The following is a 27216-nucleotide window of genomic DNA, read 5'->3' as shown; positions in this document are numbered from 1 at the left end:
ATCGGTCGAAGGCCATCGATGGAGTGGTAGCACCCTTGAAGGCATAGGGGTCGTAGATCCACGAGATGGAGAATGTGATGTCCAAACATTGTGATCAGGTAGTAGCTGTGGAGACGGAGGTGGGGCTCATGGGGGACCGTTGCAAGTCACTAATGGCAACGGTAGAGGAACAGGAGAACAGATCCAGAAGGCAGAACCCGCACATCGTCGGCCGGCCTGAGGGTGTGGAAGGCATGAGTGCTGTCTTAAGGATCCTGGCGGAGCTGGAGACAGAGGGGGTGCTGGAGGTGGATAGGACACACAGGTCCCCAAGGCGGAAGCAGAGGGGGGGGGAGCCGCCAGGGGCGGTGATCGTGAGGCTCCATAGGTTTGTGGAGAAGGAGAAGATCCTGCAGTGGGCCAGGAAGAAGCAGAACTGTGAATGGGAGGGGAACAGGGACCGAATCTATCAGGACATTGGAGCAGAGCTGGCGAAAAGGCACACCAGGTTCAACAGGGCCAAAGTGGTTCTATATCAGTTTGGGGTATTGTACCCGGTGAAACTGTGGGTGACTTTTGAAGGATGGGAATATTATTTTGAAACCCCAGAGGAGACCAATGACTTCATCAGAAACCATTAACTGGAGGAGAACTGAAAGTTGATGGGAGACAAAGGAGCTGGAACAACTGGAGAACTCTCCACCAGAAGATGTGGGTATTGTGGGGGCCGGAGGGTGGGGGGCTTTTTCTCAGGTAGGGTGACTTTGTTGCGATTGTTTGCTAAGTTCCAAAATGTTTGTATGGGGCAATGGCCCCCACCCACCCCTCCCGCTTGTGGTATTTTTTGGACGGGGTGACCTGTGGTTTTGGATGCGTCTTTGCTTGTGTGGGGGAGTGGGATCTGCAGGGAGCTGTTTGCACAGACCAAGGAGGGAAAGGTGGGGGGGGGAGGGGGTGGGGTAGATAGGAGGAGCCTTGAGATGGAAGAGGTGGCCGGGGTGGAGGGGACGCAACGGGACTGTGCTGAAGTAGAAGCGTGGTCATAGATGGAAAAAGGTGCCATCTTGGATGGCCCAGTGTACGGCAAAATTAAAGGGGGCAGATTTGGAAGGAGAGGATGGCGGACGGTAGAGAGGAATGGAAGCGCAAGCCTACAGTACAGTTCGTCACATGGAGTGTATGAGGGCTGAACGGGCCGGTGAAGAGATCTCAGGTCTTCGCGCACTTGAGGAGCTTGAAGGCGGAGATGGTCTTTCTGCAGGAGACGCATAGGTTGAGAAAGGGATGGGTGGGGCAGGTATTTCACTCGGGGTTTGATTCAAAGTCGTGGGGAGGGGCCATCCTGCTGAACAAAAGTTAAGTGTGGATGTGAAAGTGTTGGCTAAGTTTGTGGCGGGGAGGATGGAAGGATGCATTTGGGGGTGGCTGCAGAGGACCAAATGGATTTCGTGAAGGGCAGGCATCTTTCCAGTTACATTAGATGGTTATTAAATGTGATCATCACCCCGTCGAAGGGACGGGTACCGAAGGTAGTGGTCTCTATGGATGTGGAGAAGGCTTTCGACCGGGTGGAGTAGCGGTACCTGTTCGAGGTTTGGGAAGGTTTGGGTTTGGGCCAAAGTTTGTGGCGTGGGTGTGTCTGTTGTATGTGGCCCTGGTGACGAGTGTACAGACAAATGAGAGGAGTTCATGAAGCTTCGGGTTACGTAGGGGAACAAGGCAGGGGTGCCCACTGTCGTCGCTGCTATTCACGCTGGCGAAAAAGCCCTTGGTGAAGGTCGTTAGCGAGTCGGTCAGTAGAGTGGTAGGGGATTGAGAGTGGGAGTAGGGAATACTGGGTGTCGTTGTATGCAGACGACCTGCTGCTGTTCGTATCTGACCGAGTGGAGAATATGGGAAGAATTATGGACATACGAGAGGGGTTCGGGGCCTTCTCAGGATATAAGCTGAATGTCGGAAAGAGTGAGGTGTCTCCGGTGAATGTGGCAGGTCGGGGAGCCAACCTAGGGTTGTTACCATTTAGGGTTGCCAGGGATAGGTTTAGGTATTTGAGGGTTCAGGTGATGGGGGGGGGGGGGGGGGGGGGGGGAAAGAGTGGGCGACGATGCATAAATGGAACCTGACAAAATTGGTGGAGGAAGTTAGGGAGGACTTTAGGAGGTGGGATACGTTACACCTGACATTGACAGGGACGGTCCAGGTGGTAAAAATTTAAGTTCTGCCAAGGTTCCTGTTTGTATTCCAAACCCTCCCAATCTTCATTCCGAAGGCCTTTATCCTGAAACTGGATGCAGGGATTTCGGAGTTTATATGGGTGGGGAAGATACCTAGGGTGAAGAGGGCCCTGCTACAGAGGCAGAAAGGGGGTTGGCGTTACCAAATCTGTTGCACTACTACTGGGCAGCGAATGCAGAGAAGATGAGGCGGTGATGGGAAGGAGAGGTTAAAATGGAGGAGGAAGCCTGTAGACATTTTAGGATGGAGGAGATGTCGGTGCTATGGGAACCACGGCTTTAAGCTGGGGGAAACGGATGGCATGTACAGGCGAATTGTGGGAGGAAACCGGAGCACCCGGAGGAAACTCACGCAGACAGAGGGAGAGCGTGCAGACTCCGCACCGACAGTGATCCAAGCCGGGAATCAAACATGGGACCCTGGCGCTGTGAAAAAACAGTGCTAACCACGCTACTGCCGTGCTATGTGGACCGTAAGCTGAATCAAACGTATCCTTGTACATGAGGAGGTCAAATTTACCCTATGCATCGCCTCACTCCCCATCCTATCTCCCCCCCCCCCCCCCCCCCCCCCCAGCTGCTCCTCCCTTTTCTCTGACTGATGAGGCTGAGGGATTCATATCTGGAGGAGAGGTTTGCAAGTCTAGAAGAGCTGCGGGAGAGGGTAAAGCTTCAAAGGAAAGTAAATTCAGGTATATGCAAGTGAGGGACTTTGCGCGGAAGGAATGGCAAGGGTATCCTAAGCTGCCGAGGCGTACCCTGTTGGAGCGGTTGCTCCCGGATGTGGAAGGGAAGGGCAGGATTGGGGATATATACTGGTAGCTGGGGCAGCAGGGGGAGCGCAGGTGGTGAGAATTAAGGAGAAAAGTCCCACAAGTCCTGAAAGACGTGCTTGTTGGGTGAATTTGACATTCTGAATTCCCCCTCCGTGTACCCGGACAGGTGCTGGAATGTGGCGACTAAGGGCTTTTCACAGTAACTTCATTGCAATGTTAATGTGAGCCTACTTGTGACATTAATAAAGATTATTATTAGTATTATTATAGGGTGCATTTGACTCGGCAAGGGGGAGTGGGTTCTTCCAGGGGGTGGCGGACAAGTGCGAGAAGTTTGGGCGAGGACCTGCAAATCACGTGCATATGATCTGGGGCTGTGAGAAGTTGGAGATGCGTTGTTGAATATTGTGGGGGTAGAGGCCAGGCCGGATCCTGTGGTGGCAATTCTTGGGGTATCAGAAATGCCGGAGGTGATGGGGAAGGGGGCTGATGTTGTGGTCTTCGCCTCTCTAGTTGACGGCGAAGGATTCTGCTGGGATTGGCGGTCGACAACGCCACCAGGGGTGGCAGCCTGGCTGGAAAAGATCAAGTTCGAATTGAGGGGATCAGCGGAGGGTTTTGAGACAGTTCTTCGGTGTGATTAGGAGGGGTGAAAAGTGGAAAACTTGCACAATGAACCGTGAGGTGTGGAGAATGTTCTCCGGTTTATTTATGTTTTTGCGCCTTTGAATATGTTTGTAATAAAATACATTTTTTTAAAAAGAAAGGCAGACTGGAAAGGAGCAGATTACGCATGGTTCACTAAAGCAGGTGACTTGAAGAAAGGTTCATTGTCCCTGTCTGTAAAAATGTCCTTTAATATAATAGCAAAAAGTAAAATAAATTTCTAAAATGTCTGTTTCTGAGTAGAGGAATATATATAATCAGAGGACTTACATCCAGAGGATACAAAAATAAACAACAATGATTAAAGTCCTTTTATTGCTACCTTTCCCAGCTGAGCATTCAGTGTTTTTAACCCCAAGGGACAAAGCAGCACTGATGAAACTACCCAAGAGTCTGTTGATCAAAGTTTTAATTGTAACCACGAAGAATATAAATCAGTAAATCCCTTCAGTCTGACCACTGACACTTTTCAGTCCATACATTGAGGGTCCAGGAAAGACAACAGTGTGCTTGTTTGCTGCAAGGAATATAATCAAAAGGGTTAGATAGAGCCGGCCAAGATTTCATAGAATCCTAGAAGTTTACAGCATGGAAACAGGCCCTTCGGCCCAACCAGTCCATGCCGCCCAGTTTTTACCAGTTGCCCGCACTTGGCCCATAACCCTCTATACCCATCTTACCCATGTAACTATCTAAATGTTTTTTAAAAGACACAATTGTACCCGCCTCTACTACTACCTCTGGCAGCCCATTCCAGACACTCACTACCCTCGGAGTGAAGAAATTGCCCCTCTGGGCCCTTCTGAATCTCTCCCCTCTCACCTTAAACCTATGCCCTCTAGTTTTAGACTCCCCTACCTTTGGGAAAAGATGTTGACTATCTACCTTATCTATGCCCCTCATTATTTTATAGACCTCTATAAGATCACCCCTAAGCCTCCTACGCTCCAAGGAAAAAAGTCCCAGTCTATCCAGCCTCTCCTTATAACTCAAACCATCAAGTCCCGGCAACATCCTAGTAAATCTTTTCTGCACTCTTTCCAGTTTAATAATATCCTTCCTATAATAGGGTGACCAGAACTGCACACAGTATTCCAAGTGTGGCCGTACCAATGTCTTGTACAACTTCAACAAGACGTCCCAACTCCTGTATTCAATGTTCTGACCAATGAAACCAAGCATGCCGAATGCCTTCTTCACCACCCTGTCCACCTGCGACTCCACCTTCAAGGAGCTATGAACCTGTACTCCTAGATCTCTTAGTTCTATAACTCTCCCCAACGCCATACCATTAACTGAGTAGGTCCTGGCCTGATTCGATCTGCCAAAATGCATCACCTCACATTTATCTAAATTAAACTCTATCTGCTATTCGTCGGCCCACTGGCCTAATTGATCAAGATCCCGTTGCAATCCTAGATAACCTTCTTCACTATCCACTGTGCCACCAATCTTGGTGTCATCTGCAAACTTACTAACCATGCCTCCTAAATTCTCATCCAAATCATTAATATAAATCACAAATAACAGTGGACCCAGCACCGATCCCTGAGGCACACCACTGGTCACAGGCCTCCAGTTTGAAAAACAACCCTCTACAACCACCCTCTGCCTTCTGTCGTCCAGCCAATTTTGAATCCAATTGGCAACCTCACCCTGGATCCCGTGAGCTTTAACCTTCTGCAACAACCTACCATGCGGTACCTTGTCAAAGGCTTTGCTAAAGTCCATGTAGACAACGTCTACTGCACTGCCCTCATTTCCAAAGGATTTTGTGTTTGTCTCTTTGGTACATTATCTGCATTCTACCTTTTGGTGACATCAGTTGAAGTATCGGGTCAGTTTTCACATACCTGCATTTAACCAAACTCTTTTCTTAACCCCTTGACTGCCTCTATGCTATCAGAGTTCTTGACCAAAATTAAAGTTTTACGTAAGTTACACCTTCCTCTAGCTCAGGATTTCCCAAACTTCCAAGCCACAAAGCCCCCAGTCGCCTACAAGGAGTTTCAGGGAACCCCAAGCATTCTCATAGTGCATGCCTTACCTTTTGTCATTTTTAATGAGAAGAACAAGGCCAGAAAGTTTATTCTCGTGTCAGACACACACACACAGACACCCGTCTCTCCTACTTTCACACACACCCATCGCTCATTCTCAGGCGCATGCCCTTTTCGCACGCTCCCTTGTGCATGCCAACGCCCTTGCGTGCACATCAGCGGCCTCACTTACCTCTGTCCAAGGCCCTAACCCCACTCCACTCCTTTCCCGAGGCCAAACCACAGCCTCCCAACTCGTTTCCCAAGGCCAGGGCACATCCCTAACTTTCCCGAGACTAGAACCCACCTCCTGCAAGCGCCTTTCCTGAAACCAGAACTCACCTCCACCCACCCCCAAACTGATAAGCCTATCAGTATTCAGTGCTCCAAGAGGTCTTGCTCTGATTGGCCCATTTTGTTTCTCTAATCCGTTTTAAATTTTGCACGCTCGAATCGGTGTTTATCGGTCACGTGGCGGCCACCAGCTTTGCAGACATCTGTTGGGAACCCCTGCTCTAGCTCAACATTGGGAAGACCGAAGCTACTCCATTTGGTTGCCATTGACTCCATCCCTTTGTCCAGTCATGCATTCACATTAAACTAGTATTTATATATACCATTTTTAATTTCCTTGCCACTGAAAAACTGATCACCATTATCACTTCTCGATTCAAATCCTCCTCTACTCTCCTATCAGCTGTCCTTCATCTTCCATAAAGTTCTCCACACATCCTGTACCACTGTTTGACGTGAGGAATCCAGTCTCCCACATTTGCTGGCTTGTAATGCAGAACAAGGCAGCAGCGTGAGTTCGATTCCCATACCGGCCTCCTCAAACAGGCGCCGGAATGTGGGACTAGGGGCTTTTCACAGTAACTTCATTGAAGCCTACTTGTGACAATAAGCGATTATTATTATTATTTGCGTCTTGCTGCAACAAGCTCCTTCTTACCCAGTGACCGACACTATCTTTGCAATCCCCTTCAGTCCTTCTGAACATTACACTTCTTTTCACCCCATCATAGGTGTGGCCTTCCCCACATTCCTGTAGTAACTCTCTGCTTCCTTATCTTTAAATCTCCTAAATATATAACAGTGGTTGCACTCTTGCTCAAGTTAAACGATTGTGGTTTCAGGCCCCACTCAATCCATAACCTAGCTTGATACTAATCAATCAATTAAAAAATACATTGATGCAAGGAAGTATAGTGTTCATCAGTTTGGTATTATGTTAAAACTAGTATTGATTAAACCAATGAAATATTATCATCACTGTGAAATAAAGCAGCTCATGGGACAGCACGGTGGCAGAGTGGTTAGCACTGTTGCCTCACAGGGCCAGGGACCCGTGTTCAATTCTGGCCTTGAGTTTCTGTGTGTGTGGAATTTGCCACATTCTCCCCGTGTCAGTGCAAGGGTGTCCGAGTGCCAGGGTAGCTTTGCCAAGGGACAGGGGTGATGGAGGCCATGCCCATGAAATGAGGGTGGAGGGGGTGTTTGAAGGGTGGGGGAGTGCATGGCAGGTAAGTAGGGACCTCTGGGAGGTTGGAGGGTGATAGAGTATTGATTTATTCATAGTTTTAGGGGCTAATTGAATGCATAGCTGAGAGGTGAAATTATTAAAAGTGTCTTGACTGTGGGAATCCAGACATTGTTTCAGTCAATGTTTCACAAAATGAACTGACTATTGTATTTCAGTGTATTCAGTAATAAGAATGTATCAAATAATCAGTTACAGCAAATTCTCCGGCCGAGCTGTGGCGTGAGAAAACTATACCTTCATTTTCCGGGGACTGCGCACGCAGACGCTGAGCTGGCTTTGATAGGCACCAGTCAATCTTAAGTAATGGCCAATGTTTGAGTAATAAATCATCCTCTGAGTAACAGACATCCATTTAAACAAACCAGGAGGCCTCAACTGAGAATTAGAAACCAATGATAGTAAATGAGGGATTAAACCAGAGATAAGAATTCTTTTAAAAGTAGGACCTTCGGGGTCTTTGTTCCTGAATTCTTGAATCATCCATCTGTTTGTGTTTATGCTTTTTGCCATGTGTTCGACCCTTTTATGTATTGTTTGTTATTTTGTTTCTAAGTTTTGATTCAGTTCTTTTTCAAGTGTACTCAAGTGAATAATTAGCAATAAAGTTGTATTCTTGACACCTCCAATCAACCGGACCATCGATTCTCATGAATGAAATGAATGAAAATCGCTTATTGTCACAAGTAGGCTTCAAATGAAGTTACTGTGAAAAGCCCCTAGTCGCCACATTCCGGCGCCTGTTATAGAAGGTAAACAAGAGTCCCAACAGAGGGGTGATGGGTGGGGGTCCTAGAAGGAAGGGGGTGCTGTATGAGGACTTGGGGGGGGGGGGGGGGGGGGGGGGGGGCTGAAGAAGGGTACCTCCAGGGACCCCATAGCGGGGCTTCCTCACTTGGGCGGGGGGGGGGGGAATGCCCATGGTGGGGAGGACTCGCAAATTTACTTAGAGATCGGGCCACCCTTTCAAAATGGCAGCCCGATCTCGGAGTTCAGCTCCCCAGTGCTAAAAGAAAATTCAAATTGTGGGCTAAACCGGTGAGAAACTCCCCAGGGTCATTGAATAGCGGTGGGGAAGGAACTCCCTGAAATCCCACCACAAATTAACTTGGAAATTCTTTGGGAGAATTGCGCCCAATGTGCGGGTTGGGGGATGTTCTGGGCATGTGTCCATATTGTGAAGTCCTACCCTAATGTAGAAAGGTTTGAAGAAAGCTTAGCACACAAGGTAACTTTCTCAGAGTCGAGAACTGTGATTGACCTCATACTGACCTGCATTACATTTCCGACAATGACGCTGTCCACAAGTTCGTGGTTAACCTTCCCAGCAACTAGTGCAGCCTTTGCAGCATGTGTGGCTAAATCTGTGGCAGAGTGGCCCTTCAGTACTCCTCCGTAAGTACCAAAAGGGGTACGTTTGGCAGCAACAATGAATACACCTTTATTAAAAAAATGCATCAAAACTTACAGCACTTTAAGACATACTGGGCAAACTCACAAGAATAATAATACACCAACTTTGAAGGAGCATTCACAAATAACCGGACTACTATTAGATTACAGAATGATTACAGCACAGAAGGCCATTTGGCCAGTCATGTCTGCGCAGGCTCTCCGGATGAGCAATGACACCCAGCATCATTTCCTCCCTTCTCTCCCCGTAACCCTGCATATTCTTTACGGTAGCCTTGTGGATAGCACAATTGCTTCACAGCTCCAGGGTCGATTCCGGCTTGGGTCACTGTCTGTGCGGAGTCTGCACATCCTCCCCGTGTATGCGTGGGTTTCCTCCGGGTGCTCCGGTTTCCTCCCACAGTCCAAAGATGTGCAGGTTAGGTGGATTGGCCATGATAAATTGCCTTTAGTGTCCAAAATTGCCCTTAGTGTTGGGTGGGGTTACTGGGTTATGGAGATAGGGTGGAGGTGTTGACCTTGGGTAGGGTGCTCTTTCCAAGAGCCGGTGCAGACTCGATGGGCCAAATGGCCTCCTTCTGCACTGTAAATTCTATGATAATCTTTCTTTACAGGTAATAGATAACTCTTATTCTTGATTCATCCACCAGTGGGAACAGTTTTCCCCCTATTTATTCTGCCGAGACCCCTCATGATTTTGAATACCGCTATTAAATCCCCTCTCAATCTTCTCTTCTGAAGGAAAACACACGCTACTTTGCCAATCTATGTATCAGAAATTCCTCATCCTTGGAACCATTCTGCATCTGGAGTATTGTGCACAGTTTTGGCCTCCTTATTTGAGGAGAGATGTAATTGCATTAGCAGTTTAGAGGAGGTCCAGTAGATTGATTCCAGAGATGAGGGGTTCATCTTTTGAAGAGAGATTGAGCAGTTTAGGCCTATACTCTCTTGAGTTCAGAAGAATGAGAGATCTAATTGAGGTATGCAAGATGATATAAGGTATTGACAAAGTAGACGTAGAGTGGATGTTTCCTCTTGTGGGGCGATCTAGAACGAGAGGTCATAGTTTTTGGATAAGGGGCAGCAGATGAGTGGAAATTACTTCTCTCAAAAGAGTCGTGAATCTGTGGAATTCACTAGCCCAGAGTGCAGTGGATGCCGGGGCATTGAGTAAATTTGAGGAAATAGACAGATTTTTAATCAGTAATGGGTTGAAGGGTTATGGAGAATGGGCAGGAAAGTGGAGTCGAGGCAGAGAAATCAGCCATGATCGTACTGAATGGCAAAGTGGGCTCAAGTGGCTGAGTTGCCTACTCCTGCTCCTAGTTCTTATTCTCATGAATCTTTTGTGCACTCTATCTGATGCTTTCACACCTTTCCTAAAGTATGGGACCCAGACTGGATGCAGCATTCTATCGGAGACCAAACCAGTGTTTTATACAAATCTAACACAACCTTGTTCTTGTACTCTATGCCCTTATTAATAAAGGATAAATCAGCATTTCAGTAAAGTATGATTCTGAACATACAGTGAACACAGCAACTGTCAGCCACGTTTGGTTTGCAATGGAATGCAGAAATGGGGCACACCTTGGAGGAACTGATCCATATCTAACTGACAGTATCATGTCTCCGATAAATGTCTCACAATGGGTCATTTTGGAGCGGCATGTAGGCAGCATGAGCCAATGATTCATCTGTAAGAAAGCACCTTCGTTAATGCAGTAGTTCCTTAAAACTGCACTGGGGAGTTCATTTGGATTGAAGCATAGATTCCTGATTTGAGATTCAAATCGAGTTTACCAATTGTCAGTTTACTAGCGTCAATTTCACAACCCTCTCAATTGCCTGCTGTTCTACAGTAGCTTCTGGTGTGGCAATAGTTCAATTTTAAAATTCTCATCTTTGTTTCCAAACCCCCTCCCTCAATACCCTTGATGCTATCCCTGCAAACACCTCCAGATCTCCTTGTGACAATAAGCGATTATTATTATCCTTCAATTCTGGCCTCACATATGCCCAGGTTTCTTCACTCCTCTACCAGCTGCCTCGGCCTTGAACTGACATTCCCTTCCTAAACCTCTCTCTCCTCCTGTGGGTTGTTCCTTAAAACCGACTACTTTGACTATGTTTTTGGTTACCTTTCCTGATATCTCCTTATGTGGCTTGACGTCAAATTTTAATATCACACATGTGCCATGTGAAACTTTACTATGTTATATAAATACATGTTGAACCTGCGATTAAGTTTGCAATGAGTGTAATTAGAAAAAATATTTCATGTGAAAATAGATATGGTCTATATGCATCAGTTCGTCCAAGGTGTGCCCCATTTCTGCATTCCATTGCAAACCAAACTTGGCTGACAGTTGGGGTATGTTAATATCTTGCAACAGGTGGTACACAGACAGCTGCCTGGCGGTGAATTGGCACACTACAATCTTTTCAGTAAAATGGTCATGTCGACTTAAAATTAAGCAATTTGACGCTGAGTCTCACATGATGCTTTGTTGACACTTACCACTTCAATTCTTGTTTTTAAAACATTGTACTACATATTCAATTCACTGCTCCATGTCTCAGTTGCTAAAATAAACCATTCTGTTTCTTATTCTTTCGCCCTGCCTGATTGCTCAGGCAGGTCAAACCGATGGTGTACAGCCTCAAGTGTCCCGTATGACCTGGAGCAGAAACCCCAAGGCCCTTTATTTCCATATCTACAACACTCCCTTTCTCCCTCTAACTCCTGCTCACAGGAAGGTCATTTTCATCGCCTCCAGGCTCAATTTTCTAAACAATCATTCTCATGACTGGCTTTGAAGATTTATCATACATGAGACACAACTTGCAAAAATACTCTGCTACACACTCTCTATCCTGCACTCTTATCATCCTCGCCTTTTCCCTGCACAGAATTAAGCAGCCTTGCCTGTGGTCCTCCTCATCACATCCTACTCAATGCAAAATGCCAATGCGTTGGTAGGTTTAATTTCCCTTTGTACACTCCCCTCCCAATTTGCATTCCCAAGCATCTCTACATTATGATCTTCTGTTGTGCACGGTGAACTGCAATGATGTCTAATGCATCCAATACTTCCAGTTGTATTTTGTACAATCTGAAGTAGCTGCTTTTGATATTTCCTGAATCACATTTAAATTACAGGCAGCAAACGTAAATATGACAACAGGTGAAAGGTGAGGACAAATTATTGTGCTCGGTGCTTATAATTTGTAAAAGGATTACTTAAAAACACCTTTTGATCCATTACACAATGCCCATTGATGATCTAATTAGAAAGTTCTTCTAACAGCCTTGAAGGAAATAAGAAATTAACAGTGAAACACTTCAAACTTAATTAAAGATACCTCAAAGCAGATAACGGGAGAGGTATCCACAGAAATCGGTTTGGAAATCTATTCCATTATTGAGAAATGTGGGGATGTGGAAATTGGAAGATAGGAATCATCCCAAGGGGCAACAAGCAGTAACTCACATCTAAATTAAACAGGTTATCTGGCCATTGCCACATTGCTGTTTGTGGCACCTTGCTGCATGAAAAGTGGCGACAGAGATCCCTACATGGCAATGCTTATGCATCAACAAGTACTTTGTTGGCTGTCTTGACGCTGTGAAAGGCACCACATAAATTCAAGTCCTTCTTTCCAAGTTAAAAGTTGGGCAATGAATGGGACTCAAGGGCAGTAAAACCTTCAGTTCCCTGTAAATTAAAGAAAAAAATTAAATAAAAGGGGTGACTGAGTCATATTTGTGACTCGCAGCCTAATCAGCCAGGCAGTCACTTGTAGCTGGGCAGTGCACTGGAAAATAGATATTTTCCAGCATTTTTTTATGCTTTAATGGGACATTGGCCCTGATGGCTAGGCCAGCATTTTTATTACCCATACTTAAGTGACCTCGAGAAAGTGGAGGTACACCCGCAGTGCTATTAGAGAGAGAGTTCCAGTGTTTTAACCCAGCAACAGTGAAGGAACAGCAATATATTTCCAAGTCAGGATGATGGGTGGCTTGGAGGTGAGCTTGCAGGTGACGGTGTTCCCCTGTATCTGCTGCCCTTGTCCCTTCTAGGTGGTTGACGTTGTGGGTGTGGAAGGTGCTGTCCGAGCCTTGGTGAGTTCCTGCAGTGCATCTTGTGGATGGTACACACTGCTGGCACTGTGGGTTTGGTGGTCGAGGGAGTGGATATTGAAGGTGGTGGATGGGGTGCCAATCAAGGAATCAGGAGGCACATTATTCCAAGATGAGTTATTGTTATGCCTTGTAAACCTTTGGGGGCTCGTACTCTGCAAAGGCAGGGTGTTTCCAAATGCTGCTAGATCAGCAAAAGAAAATCGCATGCTTATCCAGGGAAATCCCAAACCTCAGTAGCAAAAGGGTGGCTAGCTATGGGCTGGTTCCCCGTAGCCAGACCCAAAATCATGTTCGGTGATTGGGCGGAGAATGGATTTTTGCGCCAAAATCAGGGCCTGCGCCGGTTTGATGCAGGTCCGCCATGCTCCGCCCCCTCCAAACTGGCATTATCGTGTCCCACGTCGCTTCAATGGCATTGGCACGTCACTGGCTGGCCCATCCGCGTTGCTCCACCCCTGATGGGCCGAGTTCCTGACGGCACGGGACACGTGGTATCAGTCGTGCGGGAACCCAGCATGATGGCTACGGACTATGTCCAGCGCCGCCACACCCAGTCGGGATCCGTGCCACTGGTCGGAGGGCTTCTGCAAGGGCTGGGGGGGGGACTGGAGGGGGGTGAGTTGCAGTTGGCGGGTTAGAGTCACGCACGGCTGGTGCCATGTTGTACGGCGCGACCGATGCAGATTGTCAGTCGTGCGCATGCGCGGCCTGGGACCCGGCCATTCTCTGGCCTTTTGTGCCGTGATCCCCGGGCATTTCACCCGCCACCGGTGCTAGCCCCTCACAGGTACCGGAATCGGTGAAGGATTTGTGCGAATTGCCGGTCATGAAACAGCACGGTTCCACTCCTGTGTCGGCACTTAGCCACTGAAATGGAGAATCCAGACCATTATTTGGCAATGAATTAGATGACTGATTGGGAGTGTTGCTTATGTATCAGCGATGGTCATGCTAACTAAGTCACTGAGCTGTGATTAACAAACAAGTGGTGCTCTGCAAGACATTGTGATCTGATGTGATTGTTTCTGCGTCTGAAATGACCATGGCAAGAAGTTCAACTCTCAGGATCCAATACAAATTTAAAGCATTTCACAGTCTTGTTATATTTTGCTGGTTTAGCACAGTGGGCTAAACAGCTGGCTTGTAATGCAGAACAAGGCCAGCAGCGCGGGTTCAATTCCCGTAACGGCCTCCCCGAACAGGCGCCGGAATGTGGCGACTTGGGGCTTTTCACAGTAACTTCATTGAAGCCTACTTGTGACAAGAAGCGATTATTATTATATTAATGTTTACAAAGAAATAATATTTTTAGAGGTTTGGTTGAGGTCAGGAGCTCCCCGTTTAGATTAAAAATCATTATTTTGTACTGTGTATAAAAATGTTCAGGATAGCATAGAATTGAAATGTGCAGCAACAACTCCTACCTCTGGCTTCTGCACTTTCTTTAACATTTAGGAGTGACTAACTACTCTCTTGTGCCAGAAAAGTGGCAGTAATGTTTGTAAAATTAGGAGTTCAAGCAAGTGAAGTGATCAAGAGGTCAACACAAGGACCAAGTTAAAGCCTAACAGTGTATTTGGAATCCTACTTATAACACCATATGCTAACCCTTTCCAGTTTGTATTTGATAGTTGATTTCACTACAAAAGAAAAACCAACTAAAATTGTACTCTCATTTTTCCCTACTTCACTCCTGATGGTCTCTTCAAACATTGCTCACTAGATAGCTATTGGGGTTCTCAAAACAAATGTCTAATTCAGCATGTCCACATTGACTCTTACCAATTTTTACAGATGCACCATGGAAAGCATCCTACCTGGTTAGGCCACACTTGGAGTATAGTGTTCAATTCTGGTCGCCACACTACCAGAAGGATGTGGAGGCTTTAGAGAGGGTGCAGAAGAGATTTACCATAATGTTGCCTGGTATGGAGGGCATTAGCTATGAGGAGCGGTTGAATAAACTTGGTTTGTTCTCACTGGAACGAAGGAGGTTGAGGGGATAGAGGTATACAAAATTATGAGGGGCATAGGCAGAGTGGATAGTCAGAGGCTTTTCCCCAGGGTAGAGGGGTCAATTACGAGGGGGCATAGGTTTAAGGTGAGAGGGGCATGGCTTAGAGTAGATGTACGAGGGAAGTTTTTTACGCAGAGGGTAGTGGGTGCCGGGAACTCGCTACCGGAGGAGGTGGTGGAAGCAGGGACGATAGTGACATTTAAGGGGCATCTTGACAAATACATGAATAGGATGGGAATAGAGGGATACGGACCCAGGAAGTGTAGAAGATTGTAGTTTAGTCGGGCAGCATGGTCGGCACGGGCTTGGAGGGCCGAAGGGCCTGTTCCTGTGCTGTACATTTCTTTGTTCTTTGTTCTAACACAGCCTGATACTGTTCGACTCAAGACTGTAAGAAACTAGAGAGTCTTGAACACCGCCCAGTCCATCACACAAACCTGCCTCCCATTCATTGACTATGTCTGCATGTCCGGTGCCTGAGGGAAAGTGGGCAGCATAATCAAATACCTCTCCCACCCAGGTTATTCTCTCTTCCAACCTCTTCCATCGGGCAGAAGATACAAAGGTCTGAGAACTGGTCAATAGGACTTTAAACTAGAGATTGGGGGGGAAGGGAAAGTCAGGGAACCAAGAGGTGAAGTAATCAGTGGGAAACGTAGCTGCTGAGGAATAAAAAAAGCACGAAAAGACAGAACTAAGGAGAGGTTACGATAGTCCCCATCCCACAAAATATGAGTGTATGGAAAGGCTCAGTAAACCAAGATCCTCCACACTAAGAAAACAAAAAGGGACGGTCAATAGAGAATTAAAAGTGCTATATTTAAATGCGCGCAGTGTACAGAACAAGGTAGATGAGCTTGTGGCCCAGATTGTGACTAGCAGGTATGATGTGGTAAGCATCACAGAGACGTGGTTGCAGGGGGTTCAGGACTGGCATTTAAACATCCAGGGATTCACAACCTATCGAAAATATAGAGAGGTGGGCAGAGAGGGCGGGGTTGCCTTGTTAATTAGGAATGAAATTAAATCAATAGCACTAAACAACATAGGGTCAGATGATGTGGAGTCTGTGTGGGTAGAGGTTTGGAACCACAAAGGCAAAAAAACCATAATGGGAGTTATGTACAGGCCTCCTAACAGTGGTCAGGACCAGGGGCACAAAATGCACCACGAAATAGAAAGTGCATGTCAGAAAGGCAAGGTCACAGTGATCATGGGGGACTTCAATATGCAGGTGGACTGGGTAAATAATGCTGCCCGTGGACCCAAGGAAAGGGAATTCATTGAATGTTTACAGGAGGGCTTTTTGGAACAGCTTGTGATGGAGCCCACGAGGGGACAGGCCATTCTGGACTCAGTGTTATGTAATGAGCCAGACTTGATTAAAGATCTTAAAGTAAGGGAACACTTAGGAGGCAGTGATCATAATATGGTAGAATTCAATCTCCAATTTGAAAGAAAGAAGGTAGAATCAGATATAAAGGTGTTACAGTTAAATAAAGGTAACTACAGGGACATGAGGGAGGAACTGCTGAAAATCGACTGGGAGCAGAGCCCAGTGGGAAAGACAGTAGAACAGCAATGGCAGGAGTTTCTGGGATTAATTGAGGACACAGTACAGAGGTTCATCCCAAAGAAAAGAAAGGTTATCAGAGGGGGGATTAGGCAGCCATGGCTGACAAAGGAAGTTACGGAATGCATCAAAGCAAAAGAGAAAGCCTATAATGTGGCAAAGAGTAGTGGGAAGTCAGAAGATTGGGAAGGCTACAAAAACAAATAGAGGATAACAAAGAGAGAGATAAGGAAAGAGAGGATCAATTATGAAGGTAGGCTAGCCAGTAACATTAGGAATGATAGTAAAAGTTTCTTTAAATACATTAAAAACAAACGGGAGGCAAAAGTAGACATTGGGCCGCTCCAAAATGACGCTGGTAATCTAATGATGGGAGACAAGGAAATAGCTGAGGAACTAAATAAATACTTTGCGTCAGTCTTCACAGTAGAAGACATGAGTAATATCCCAACAATTCAGGAGAGTCAGGGGGCAGAGTTGAATATGGTAGCCATCACAAAGGAGAAAGTGCTAGAGAAACTAAGAGGTCTAAAAATTGATAAATCTCCGGGCCCAGGTGGGCTACATCCTAGAGTTCTGAAGGAGATAGCTGAAGAAATAGTGGAGGCGTTAGTTATGATCTTTCAAAAGTCACTGTAGTCAGGGAAAGTCCCAGTGGATTGGAAAATCGCTGTTGTAACCCCGTTCAAGAAGGGAACAAGGAAATAGATGGAAAATTATAGGCCAATTAGCCTAACCTCGGTTGTTGGCAAGATTCTAGAATCCATTGTTAAGGATGAGATTTCTAAATTCTTGGAAGTGCAGGGTCGGATTAGGACAAGTCAGCATGGATTTAGTAAGGGGAGGTCGTGCCTGACAAACCTGTTAGAGTACTTTGAAGCGATAACAAATAGGTTAGACCAAGGAGAGCCAATGGATGTTATCTATCTTGACTTCCAAAAGGCCTTTGATAAGGTGCCTCACGGAAGACTGCTGAGTAAAATAATGGTATTCGAGGCAAGGTACTAACATGGATTGACGATTGGCTGTCAGGCAGAAGGCAGAGAGTTGGGATAAAAGGATCTTTTTCGGAATGGCAACCGGTGACGAGTAGTGTCCCGCAGGGTTCAGTGTTGGGGCCACAGCTGTTCTCTTTATATATTAACGATCTAGATGACGGGACTAGGGGCATTCTGGCTAAGTTTGCCGATGATACAAAGATAGGTGGAGGGGCAGGTAGTATGGAGGAGGTGGGGAGGCTGCAGAAAGATTTAGACAGTTTAGGAGAGTAGTCCAAAAATGGCTGATGAAATTCAACGTGGGTAAGTGCGAGGTCTTGCACTTTGGAAAAAAGAATAGAGGCATGGACTATTTTCTAAACGCTGACAAAATTCATACTGCTGAAGCTTTATAAAGCATTAGTTAGGCCCCATTTAGAATACTGTGAGCAATTTTGGGCCCCACACCTCAGGAAGGACATACTGGCACTGGAGTGGGTCCAGCCGAGATTCCCACGGATGATCCCAGGAATGGTAGGCCTAACATACGATGAACGTCTGAGGATCCGGGGATTATATTCATTGGAGTTTAGGAGGTTGAGGGGAGATCTAATAGAAACTTACAAGATAATGAATGGCTTAGATAGGGTGGACGTAGGGAAGTTGTTTCCATTAGCAGGGAAGACTAGGACCCAGGGGCACAGCCTTAGAATAAAAGGGAGTCACTTTAGAACAGAGATGAGGAGAAATTTCTTCAGCCAGAGAGTGGTGGGTCTGTGGAATTCATTGCCACAGAGGGCGGTGGAGGCCGGGACGTTGAGTGTCTTTAAGACAGAAGTTGACAAATTCTTGATTTCTCGAGGAATTAAGGGCTATGGAGAGAGAGCGGGTAAATGGAGTTGAAATCAGCCATGATTGAATGGTGGAGTGGACTCGATGGGCCGAATGGCCTTACTTCCGCTCCTATGTCTTATGGTCTTATGGTCTAACACACACACGCTAACAGATTGAAAAACAGTTTCTTCCCCGCTGTTACCAGACTCCTGAATGGCCCTCTTATGGACTGAACTGATCTCTCCACACAGCTTTACTGGTGTAGCACTATACACCGTATGCTTCACCCGACATATATGTATTTACATTGTGCAAATATCGTATGTCCTCTGCTTTTCATGTATGGACCGATCTGCCTGGACTATATGCAGAACAATACTTTCACTGTACCTCAGTACACGTGATAATAAATTTAAATCCAGTAGGCTGTGATTTCTTCCTTTCCTTACCCATGCAACTCCCGAAATGTCCTACCAGTCTATGATGCAATGACTCTCCAGCGTTGTACTATTAAAAAACTGCAAGCATAGAAAAATATCTAACCTCAGGAGTTTAGTACTCAATTTGATAGCTACCGTAGTGATTGCAGAAGTTGTTGACTGGTTCATTTTTTGGGAACTGGGGAAGATGAGGGAGTAGAATAAACAAACAATTGAACTTTGGTTTAGCAAAGAAATTACCTCATCAACTTCAGTTGTTAACTGCAATATCTGAAGCGAGGGAATTGCAACACTTTTATTCTTACATTCAGCATTTTCAATAATCAGTGAAAAAGGTTATGCTTTTTGATAAGAGGCAAATAACGTAAAATGCTAACCACCAATGTAAAGTGAAGTTCCATGCTATGCTAACATTTGTGCTCAGAAGCTAGATAACAAAATGAAATACTTATAATGGCCATTGTTGTCTCAGTTATGTTGTTACATATTGGGAAATACGTTTGTTCCACATCATGTACCATTATCAGTTGGACCTGTCTGGATCAATTCCCCACTCAATGCAACTTTGCCAAATAACTATCAACTTTTTTCTGTACAAGTCAACCTTTCCTCTTTCTGATCAACAGCACAAATGAAGGCTGATGGCACCCACCTCTACCACACAACCTCTTCTATTTACCCGCCCCCACCCCCCTCCTCCCCCTACCCCGACCATTGTCTACAAATTGTCAGACCTGGTCCTATATCCAGTACTGGACGAGCAGAAATTTCCTTCAACTAAATATTGGATGGACTGAAACCACCATCAAAAACACCTTTCGCCGCCAACTCGACTACTCTCTGATACTGAACTAGATCATTCATTGGTATCTGATCCCGCAACCACGCGTCCCAAATAGTTCCATCTTGTAGCATTACCTGACTCCACCCTGCTCCGTTTCGGCTCACTCTTGCTGCTGAAACCCACATCTGTGTCTTTGTTACCTCCTTGACCAGCCTTTCATCTTCTACACCCTCATATACTTAAGGTCATTCACGACCCTGCTATCTGTATCCTAAGTCGCACCAAGTCCCATTTACCTATTGCTCCTGACATATTGCCTCCTAAGAACAATGCTTCAATTTTAAAATTTTCACCTTTGGTTTCAGGTTCCTTTTGCCCCTCCCTTCCTCTGTAGCCTCTTTCAACCCATCGAGATGTCTGCACTCTTCCATTTCTGGGTTTTGGCATCACTGAATGGCAGTTATGCCTTCAACAACAACTCTAATCTAATTCCCTCCCCAAATATCTCCAGTTTTCTTTTCACCTTTAAGAATGTGGCTGAAAACCTTTCTCTTTGCCCAAGTTCTTGGTCATCTGCCCGATAGCTCCATATGTGTTTCAGTGTCAAATTCTGTTTCACAATGCTTCTGTTTGCACCCCTCCCAAAAAAGACTCCCTGAAAATACCTTGGTTGCTAAGTAAATACAATCCACTGTTTCTCTTAAAATCACAAACTTAATTCCCTGATCAACCATAACCAAACCGGACATTGATATCGCAAGACTTCTCCACTCTAAAAGTCCAAAACTAAAGCCGCTCTTCTTGCATAGTCTCATCAATTCACCATCCAGCATGAAAACATCTCAACGTCCAACACCTCTGATCTTCAGTATGCTCACACTTGGCTTGCTCATTGAAAGGCATTCACAAAATAGAGTACAACTCGTCCACTTAAATAGGATTGTAATGTGTTTTCCCGATTACAAACCTAACACTTTCTCAACGTTGTTCACCCTGCATATTCAAAACAGAGTTGAGGAGAAACTACTTCTCCCAAAGGATTGTGCATCTGTGGAATTCGCTACCCCAGTGGGGTGGATGCTGGGACTGTGAGTAAATGTAGGGAGGAGTTGGACAGATTTTTAATTGGTAATGGGTTGAAGGGTTATGGAGAACTGGCAGGGCGGTGGAGTTAAGGCCAGGATGAGATCATAGAATTTACAGTGCAGAAGGAGGCTATTCAGCCCATTGAGTCTGCACCGGTCTTGGAAAGAGCACCCTACCCAAACCTCCACCCTATCCCCATAACCCAGTAACCCCACCCAACACGAAGGGCAATTTAGCATGGCCAATCCACCTAACCTGCACATCTTTGGACTGTGGGAGGAAACCGGAGCACCCGGAGGAAACCCACGCACACAAGGGGAGAACGTGCAGACTCCGCACAGTGACCCAAGCCGGGAATCGAACCTGGGACCCTGAAGCTGTGAAGCAATTGTGCTACCCACTATGCTACCGTGCTGCCCTGATCAGCCATGATCGAATGGCGGAGCAAACTCAATGGGCAAATGTCCAAATTCTGCTCCTATAACTTATGAACTTATTATTGAGCGCCTTTAACAGTATTACACAAACAGCCCAGCCTTCCTCCAGCGCCGCTCCACCCAGCACGTGTTTAAACTTCAAAAAGTTTCAAATGCGTAGTCCAACCACCTCGTAAAATGTTACCCGTTCCCACTGCAGTTCCTTTAAACTTGGCGGAGGCTCTCCATAAAAGCATGGATGGAGGTTGTACCAGGACAAAGTACAAGGAGTGAATTGGATTACTCCCGGGGGGGACTTATTCCTTTTTCAATTACCAATTCAACTGCTGAAAAGTGCCACTTCCCGCTGCCGGTCAATGGAAAATAGGTTTTCCTTATTTATTTGACTGAATGATGGTGATAGATTAACTAACCTCTGAGCAGAGCCATCCTCTTGCTGATTGCCTCCGCCTGTCAAACAGATTTGCACAACCCCTGGGTTGGGCTGGGTTGTCCCAGTCAGCCTTCCACCCAGGGGACAACATTCACTTCCCTTCACTTCACCTCAATTCCCCTCCTTTTTAAAAAACATGTATTAAACACCTCGTCGCCGTACAAAATAAAATATTAATTGAATAATTCAAATAACTTCCCCCCCCGGTGGTTAACGAAAGTTCCGAACTGAATTGTAAAATTCATTCTCGCCTCCTTATGATTGACAGGGCGCCCGTCCAGTGGCAGCGGGCGGGCTCGCTGATTGACGTTCGGATGAACCAATGGACGCCGGTGGGTGCCGCCCCGAATGGGGGTGGGGTGGTGGCGGTGCTTCAATTGGGATAGCTGGCCTGCAGTGTCGCGCATGCGCGGCAGCAATACGAGGTTCAGGCGTGGGAGGAATGGCGGTTAGTTTGGGAGGAGTTAAGTCCGTTTTTTTAAAATATAAACGGGGAGATAGATTTAAAATGAAACGGGTCAGTCCCGGTCTCTTTGATTGAGTGAGTGTGTGTGAAATTCTTCCCCAGGTGAACTTGAATATTTTCCTTATATGATCGGAGTCCTTGTGTTTGAGGAGCCCGAGATGATTCAGCCAGAATGGCGATGGGGCGGTGTATGTATGTGTCTGTGTGGATATATAATCTTTAATTTAATCTTGGATGTAGAGTTTGTAGTAGGTGGGCGGAGGGGATTAATCCATCTTTCGTTTGGGTACCTTTTTTAAAACTATATATTTAGCAGACATGGATCGGGTTACATTAGGGTTGGTGCTTGACTGAACCTTTTTTATTTTGAGAGCGGGTCCATGATGACTAGCCCACTGCGCAATCTGAGTTCCACAGTGAACCTTCATGATGGAACTGGTGCTGGAAAAAGTCTGAGACCCGCATATAATCAAACATAATTGGGGCTAAAAGATGAAAGAGAAACTAGTCCCAAATTAGGCGTCTTTGGGATTTTGTTTCATCTGCAGAAAATACTTGACAATCTCAGCAGGTCAGCATCCGCAGTAATTTGTTTTTATATTTTGTTTCATCTGTCCGTCCTTTTGTCACTTACAAATTCTGTTTAGTTGTATTTAATTTTTTGTTTAACCCCTTTCTGAAGGATATTGTGGATCTCGTAGGGAGGCCGTTGGGAGATATTCTTCAAGGAAAACTGCAGTGCATAGCCCAAGTGTTTTTGAGAAAACCCCCAGACTTCTGCACAAATGGAAAGAGAAAAATAACAAATAGAGGGTCGATATTGGTTGTATGGACTGCAACCCCCCCCCCCCCACCCCCAAATCCTGCATATTTTATTATTCAGATGCATTTTGTGACTTCAAAATATTTCCAATTCGTAAGGATATTGGATGAGGGTAGGTGTTTGGTTTAGATACCTTTCTTGGGTCAAATTGCCCAAAATATGAAGAACGGGATCATCAGTAAACTGGCAGAGTCACTGGCATTTGGAATTGAACCTCATTTTAAGTTGGTGCCTTTTGGTGGAAGAGGACTTCTCTTGGAGCTGAAGATTCATGTTCACCATGTGCTACCTGCCTTTTGGATCCTCAGTCAATAGTTGATCCTTAATGTATGAATATAACAGCACGGTGGCACTGCTGCCTCACAGCTCCAGGGTTTCAGGTTCAATTCCCGATCTCGGGTGACTGTCTGTGTGGAGTTTGCACTTTCTCCCTGTGTCAGCGTGGGTTTCCTCCAGGTGCTCCGGTTTCCTCCCACAGTCCAAAGATGGACAGGTTAGATGGATTGACCATGCTAAATTGCATCTTTGTGTCCAAAAGGTTAGGTCGGGTTATGGGGATAGGGTGGAGGCAGGGGCTTGGGTAGGGTGCTCTTTCCAAGGGCCGGTGGAGACTCTCTGGGCTGAATGGCCTCTGCACTGTAAATTCTACGGTTCAAAGGGATTCAGCTTCCACCATTTTAGGGCAGCACGGTAGCACAGTTGCTTCACAGCTCTAGGGTCCCAGGTTCGATTCCCGGCTAAGGTCACTGCGGAGTTTCCATGTTCTCCCCATGTCTGCGTGGGTTTCCTCCGGGTTCTCTGGTTTCCGCCCACAGTCCAATGATGTGCAGGTTGGGTGGAGAGGCCATGCTAAATTTCCCTTAGTGTCCAAAAAGGTTGGGTTGGCTTACAGGGATAGGATGGAGGTATGGGCTTGGATAAGGTGCTCTTTTCAGGGGCCAGTGCTGACTTGATAGGCTGAATGGCCTGCTTCTGCACTGTAAATTCTATGATTCTAAGCAGTGAAAGCAGGTGGTCTGTTTGACTGTAAGTGTCATCACAATTTGATCTCCATACATGTGCTTCACTGCAGATGATGCAGCTTAAGAATCACGGAATTTACAGTGCAGAAGGAGGCCATTTTGGCCCATTGAGCCTGCACGGCCCTCAGAAAGAGCATCCTACATAAACCCACGTCTCCATCCCATAACCCAGCAACCCCACCTAACTTTTTTTGGGGGGGGGGGAAGATACTAAGGACAATTTAGCATAGCCAATCCACCAACCTGCACATCTTTGGACTGTGGGAGGAAACCGGAGCACCCCGAGGTAATCCACACCTAAACGGAGAGAACGTTGTCATGTGAGAGTACCTTTAAGAAATGGGTGTTTATTACTGCAGTGATGTCCGAGTGGGTGGAGCTGGGCTGTCTTGTCAGCTTTTTACTTTTGTTTTAGGCTGTTTGCTGCAGGGTGTGTTTTATTTTCGTTTTCAGAGCTGGATAGCTGCAGTCACAGCCAGAAGGTGTATGAATCTCTGTAATCTCAAGACTAAATCGATCCTGGTGATTTAAAACTAATAACAGTACTTTAACCTGATGTGCTTCTGGTAAAAGGTGTTTTAGGTCTTATGGATGTTAAAAGGAAAGCTTAAAGGATTACTTAATGTTGTATTCTTTGTGGGTGGTATTTGAATTAATGGTTGCTAAGATGTTCACTATGTTTTAAAAAGGTTAACTTGAGTTCATAGAATAAACATCGTTTTGCTTAAAAAAAAAAAAAAATACTTTTCCATTTCTGCTGTACCACACCTGTTTGAGTGCTCCCCATACCACAATCTATTAAAAGTTGTGGGTCAGGTGAACTCCATGATACACTTTGGGGTTCTCTAAACCCTGGCCCATAACAACGTGCAGACTCCACACAAATCAAACCTGAGACCCTGGAGCTGTGAAGCAACAGTGCTAACCACTGTATTAACGTGCCGCCCCTGAAGAGAAAGCAGTGTGATTTTTTTTTTTTTCTACCCTAGTATAGGGAGCCTAAGAGCAATTGTCATGTTGCTATCTGATAACCCTGGGTAATTGATCACTTGATGTAGTAAATCTGGTCACTGGCAGATTTCCATAATGTGGCACGGTAGCACAGTGGTTAGCATTGTTGCTTCACAGCGCCAGGGACCCGGGTTTGATTCCCCTTGGGTCACTGTCTGTGCAGAGTCTGCATGTTCTCCTCATGTCTGTGGGTTTCCTCCGGGTGCTCTGGTTTCCTCCCCTAAGTCCCGAAAGACGTGCTTGTCAGGTGGATTGGACATTCTGAATTCTCCCTCGGTGTACCCAAACAGGTGCCGGAGTGTGGCGACTAGGGAATTTTCACACAGTTAATTGCAATATTAATATAAGCCTACTTGTGACACAAAGATTATTATTATTATCGTGCTACACTTTCCAACTGAGATGTCAAAAGAGCTCAATAAAGTTCATTTTATAAATGACAAGTGTGTTATTTCCTTTTCTGCTTGGAATCAAATGTATTTTGCAGCAACTGTCATCGTTGGATGTTTTCCCTGTTTAAATGTCATAGAGGTGCACAGCAAAGGCCCTTCAGCCCATCGTGCATGCACCAGTCAAGAACAACCACCTAATTATTCTATTCCTATTTTCCAGCACTTGGCCCTTAGCCTTGTATGTCTTGGCATCACAAGTGCACATCCAAAGACTTAAATGTTGTGAGGGTCTCTGCATCCACCACCCTTTCCGGCAGTGAGTTCCAGACTTCAGCCACCTTCTGGGTGAGAACTTTTTTCTCACCCCCTCGAAACCTCCTGTCCCTTACATGGATACATAGAAGATAGGAGGAGGCCTTTTGGCCCTTCGAGCCTGCTCCGCCATTCATTAAGATCATGGCCGATCATCCAACTCAATAGCCTTATCCTGCTTTCTCCCCATAGCCTTTCTATCCCATTCTCCCCAAGTGCTATTTCCAGCCATCTCTTGAATATATTCAAAGTTTTAGCTTCAACTACTTCCTGTGGTAATGAATTCCACAAACTCACCACTCTGTGTGTGGAGAAGTGTCTCCTTATCTCTGTCCAAAATGGTTTACCCTGAATCCTCAGGCTATGACCCCTGGTTCTGGACACGCCCATCATTGGTAACATCTACCCTGTCTAGTCCGGTTAGAATTTTATAAGTCTCTATGAGAGCCCCCCCCCCCCCCCCTCATTCTTCTGAACTCCAGCGAGAACAATCCCAACCTAGTCAATCTTTCCTCATATGACAGTCCCGCCATCCCTGGAATCAGTCTGGTAAACCTTCGCTGCACTCCCTCGAGAGCAAGAACATCCTCAGAGAAGGAGACCAAAACTACACACAATACTCCCAAGTGTGGCCTCACCAAGGCACTGTACAATTGCAGCAACACATCCCTGCTTCTATACTCGAAACCTATCGCCATGAAGGCCAACATACCATTAGCCTTCTTTACCGCCTGCTGCACCTGCATGCTTACCTTCAGCGAATGGTGCACAAGGACACCCAGGTCCCACTGCATACTCCCCTCCCCCAATTTGCAACCATTCAGGCAGCTATCTGCCTTCCTGTTTTTGCTTCCAAAATGAATAACCACACACTTATCCAAATTATACTTACCATAAATCTATGCTTCCTGGTCATCCTCCACCAAGGGGAAAAAAATCTTCCTGTCCTCTATCAATGCCTCTCAGAATTTTATATATTTCAGTCACGTCCCCTCTTTACCCTGCCCCCAGTCTCCTCTGCTCCACATCTGTCCAATCTCTTCATAACTAAAACTCTCCAGCCTAGGCAACATTGGATTGGTTTATTGTCACATGTACTGAGGTACAGTGAAAAGTATTGTTCTGCGTGCAGCTCAAACATCATTCCGCACATGAAAAGAATAAAGGAGATGTAAGAAGCGGATCTGTGCGAGAGAGCTCACAGAGTCGACACACTCTGGTGCCATCTTGCCATGCTTATCCTGGTAAATCCCTGCACCCTTTCCAGCGCTATCATATCCCTCCTATAATATGAATTTCAGATCTGCACACAATATCCCATCTTTGGTTTGATTTATTATCACGTACTGAAGTACAGTGAAAAGTATTTTTCTGCGGCCGAGGAACGTACATAGTAGACACAAGAATAATCAACAGAGAACATTGACAAATGGTATATCGACAAAACAGTGATTGGTTACAGTGTGGAACAAGGTGCCAAACAAAGCAAATAGAATCAATATTTTATACGGTTCCAGCATAAACCTCCCTGCTCTTAAACTTGCCTAATAAAGGCAAGTATATCATGTGGCTTTTTAAAAAAATATATTCAAGTTTTTCAACAACCCCCCCCCAACAAAAAGAAAGCAACAAGAACACAAGTAGAAATTATACACTGGATTTCCCCATGTACAGTAACCCCCCTTATAACAGTAAACAGCACAAATAGGGGAAAAAACCTCCCACCTTGACCCAAACATCCCCCCAAGAGAAGCCCCCCCCCCCCGCCCCTGGGCTGCTGCTGCTGACCTAACGCTCCGCGAGATAGTC

The 27216-nt window shown here is 45.9% G+C and overlaps 1 protein-coding gene, 1 long non-coding RNA gene and 1 other non-coding gene across 4 annotated transcripts in view; 2 read left to right on the top strand and 1 right to left on the bottom strand.

The window, feature by feature from the left end:
• The window catches only part of acaa2 (acetyl-CoA acyltransferase 2), an 84592-nt gene extending 63090 nt beyond the window's left edge, over positions 1 to 21502 (bottom strand). The window contains exons 1-2 of the mRNA XM_072497426.1: positions 21362 to 21502; positions 8507 to 8673 (exon numbers count right to left, since the gene is read on the bottom strand). Of these exons, the coding sequence (XP_072353527.1) occupies positions 8507 to 8673; positions 21362 to 21377 (183 nt within the window). The 5' untranslated portion in view covers positions 21378 to 21502. The remainder of the gene's footprint in view (positions 1 to 8506; positions 8674 to 21361) is intronic.
• A 298-nt stretch (positions 21503 to 21800) lies between these two features.
• On the top strand, positions 21801 to 25146 carry LOC140409187 (uncharacterized). 2 transcript variants are annotated; one of them, XR_011940301.1, is made up of 2 exons: positions 21801 to 22418; positions 22530 to 25146. It is a non-coding gene; the product is annotated as an uncharacterized lncRNA (long non-coding RNA). The 2 variants fall into 2 exon arrangements; XR_011940300.1 differs by having other exon boundaries at positions 22495 to 25146.
• On the top strand, positions 22222 to 22308 carry LOC140409714 (small Cajal body-specific RNA 18). Its single transcript, XR_011940499.1, has one exon.
• Positions 25147 to 27216: the final 2070 nt, after the last annotated feature.

Source organism: Scyliorhinus torazame, chromosome 3 (genome assembly GCF_047496885.1).
Source record: "Scyliorhinus torazame isolate Kashiwa2021f chromosome 3, sScyTor2.1, whole genome shotgun sequence".
Classification (NCBI taxonomy): domain Eukaryota; kingdom Metazoa; phylum Chordata; class Chondrichthyes; order Carcharhiniformes; family Scyliorhinidae; genus Scyliorhinus; species Scyliorhinus torazame.
The sequence above is the reverse complement of the archived record's forward strand: the minus strand, read 5'-3'. Positions and strand labels throughout refer to the sequence as shown.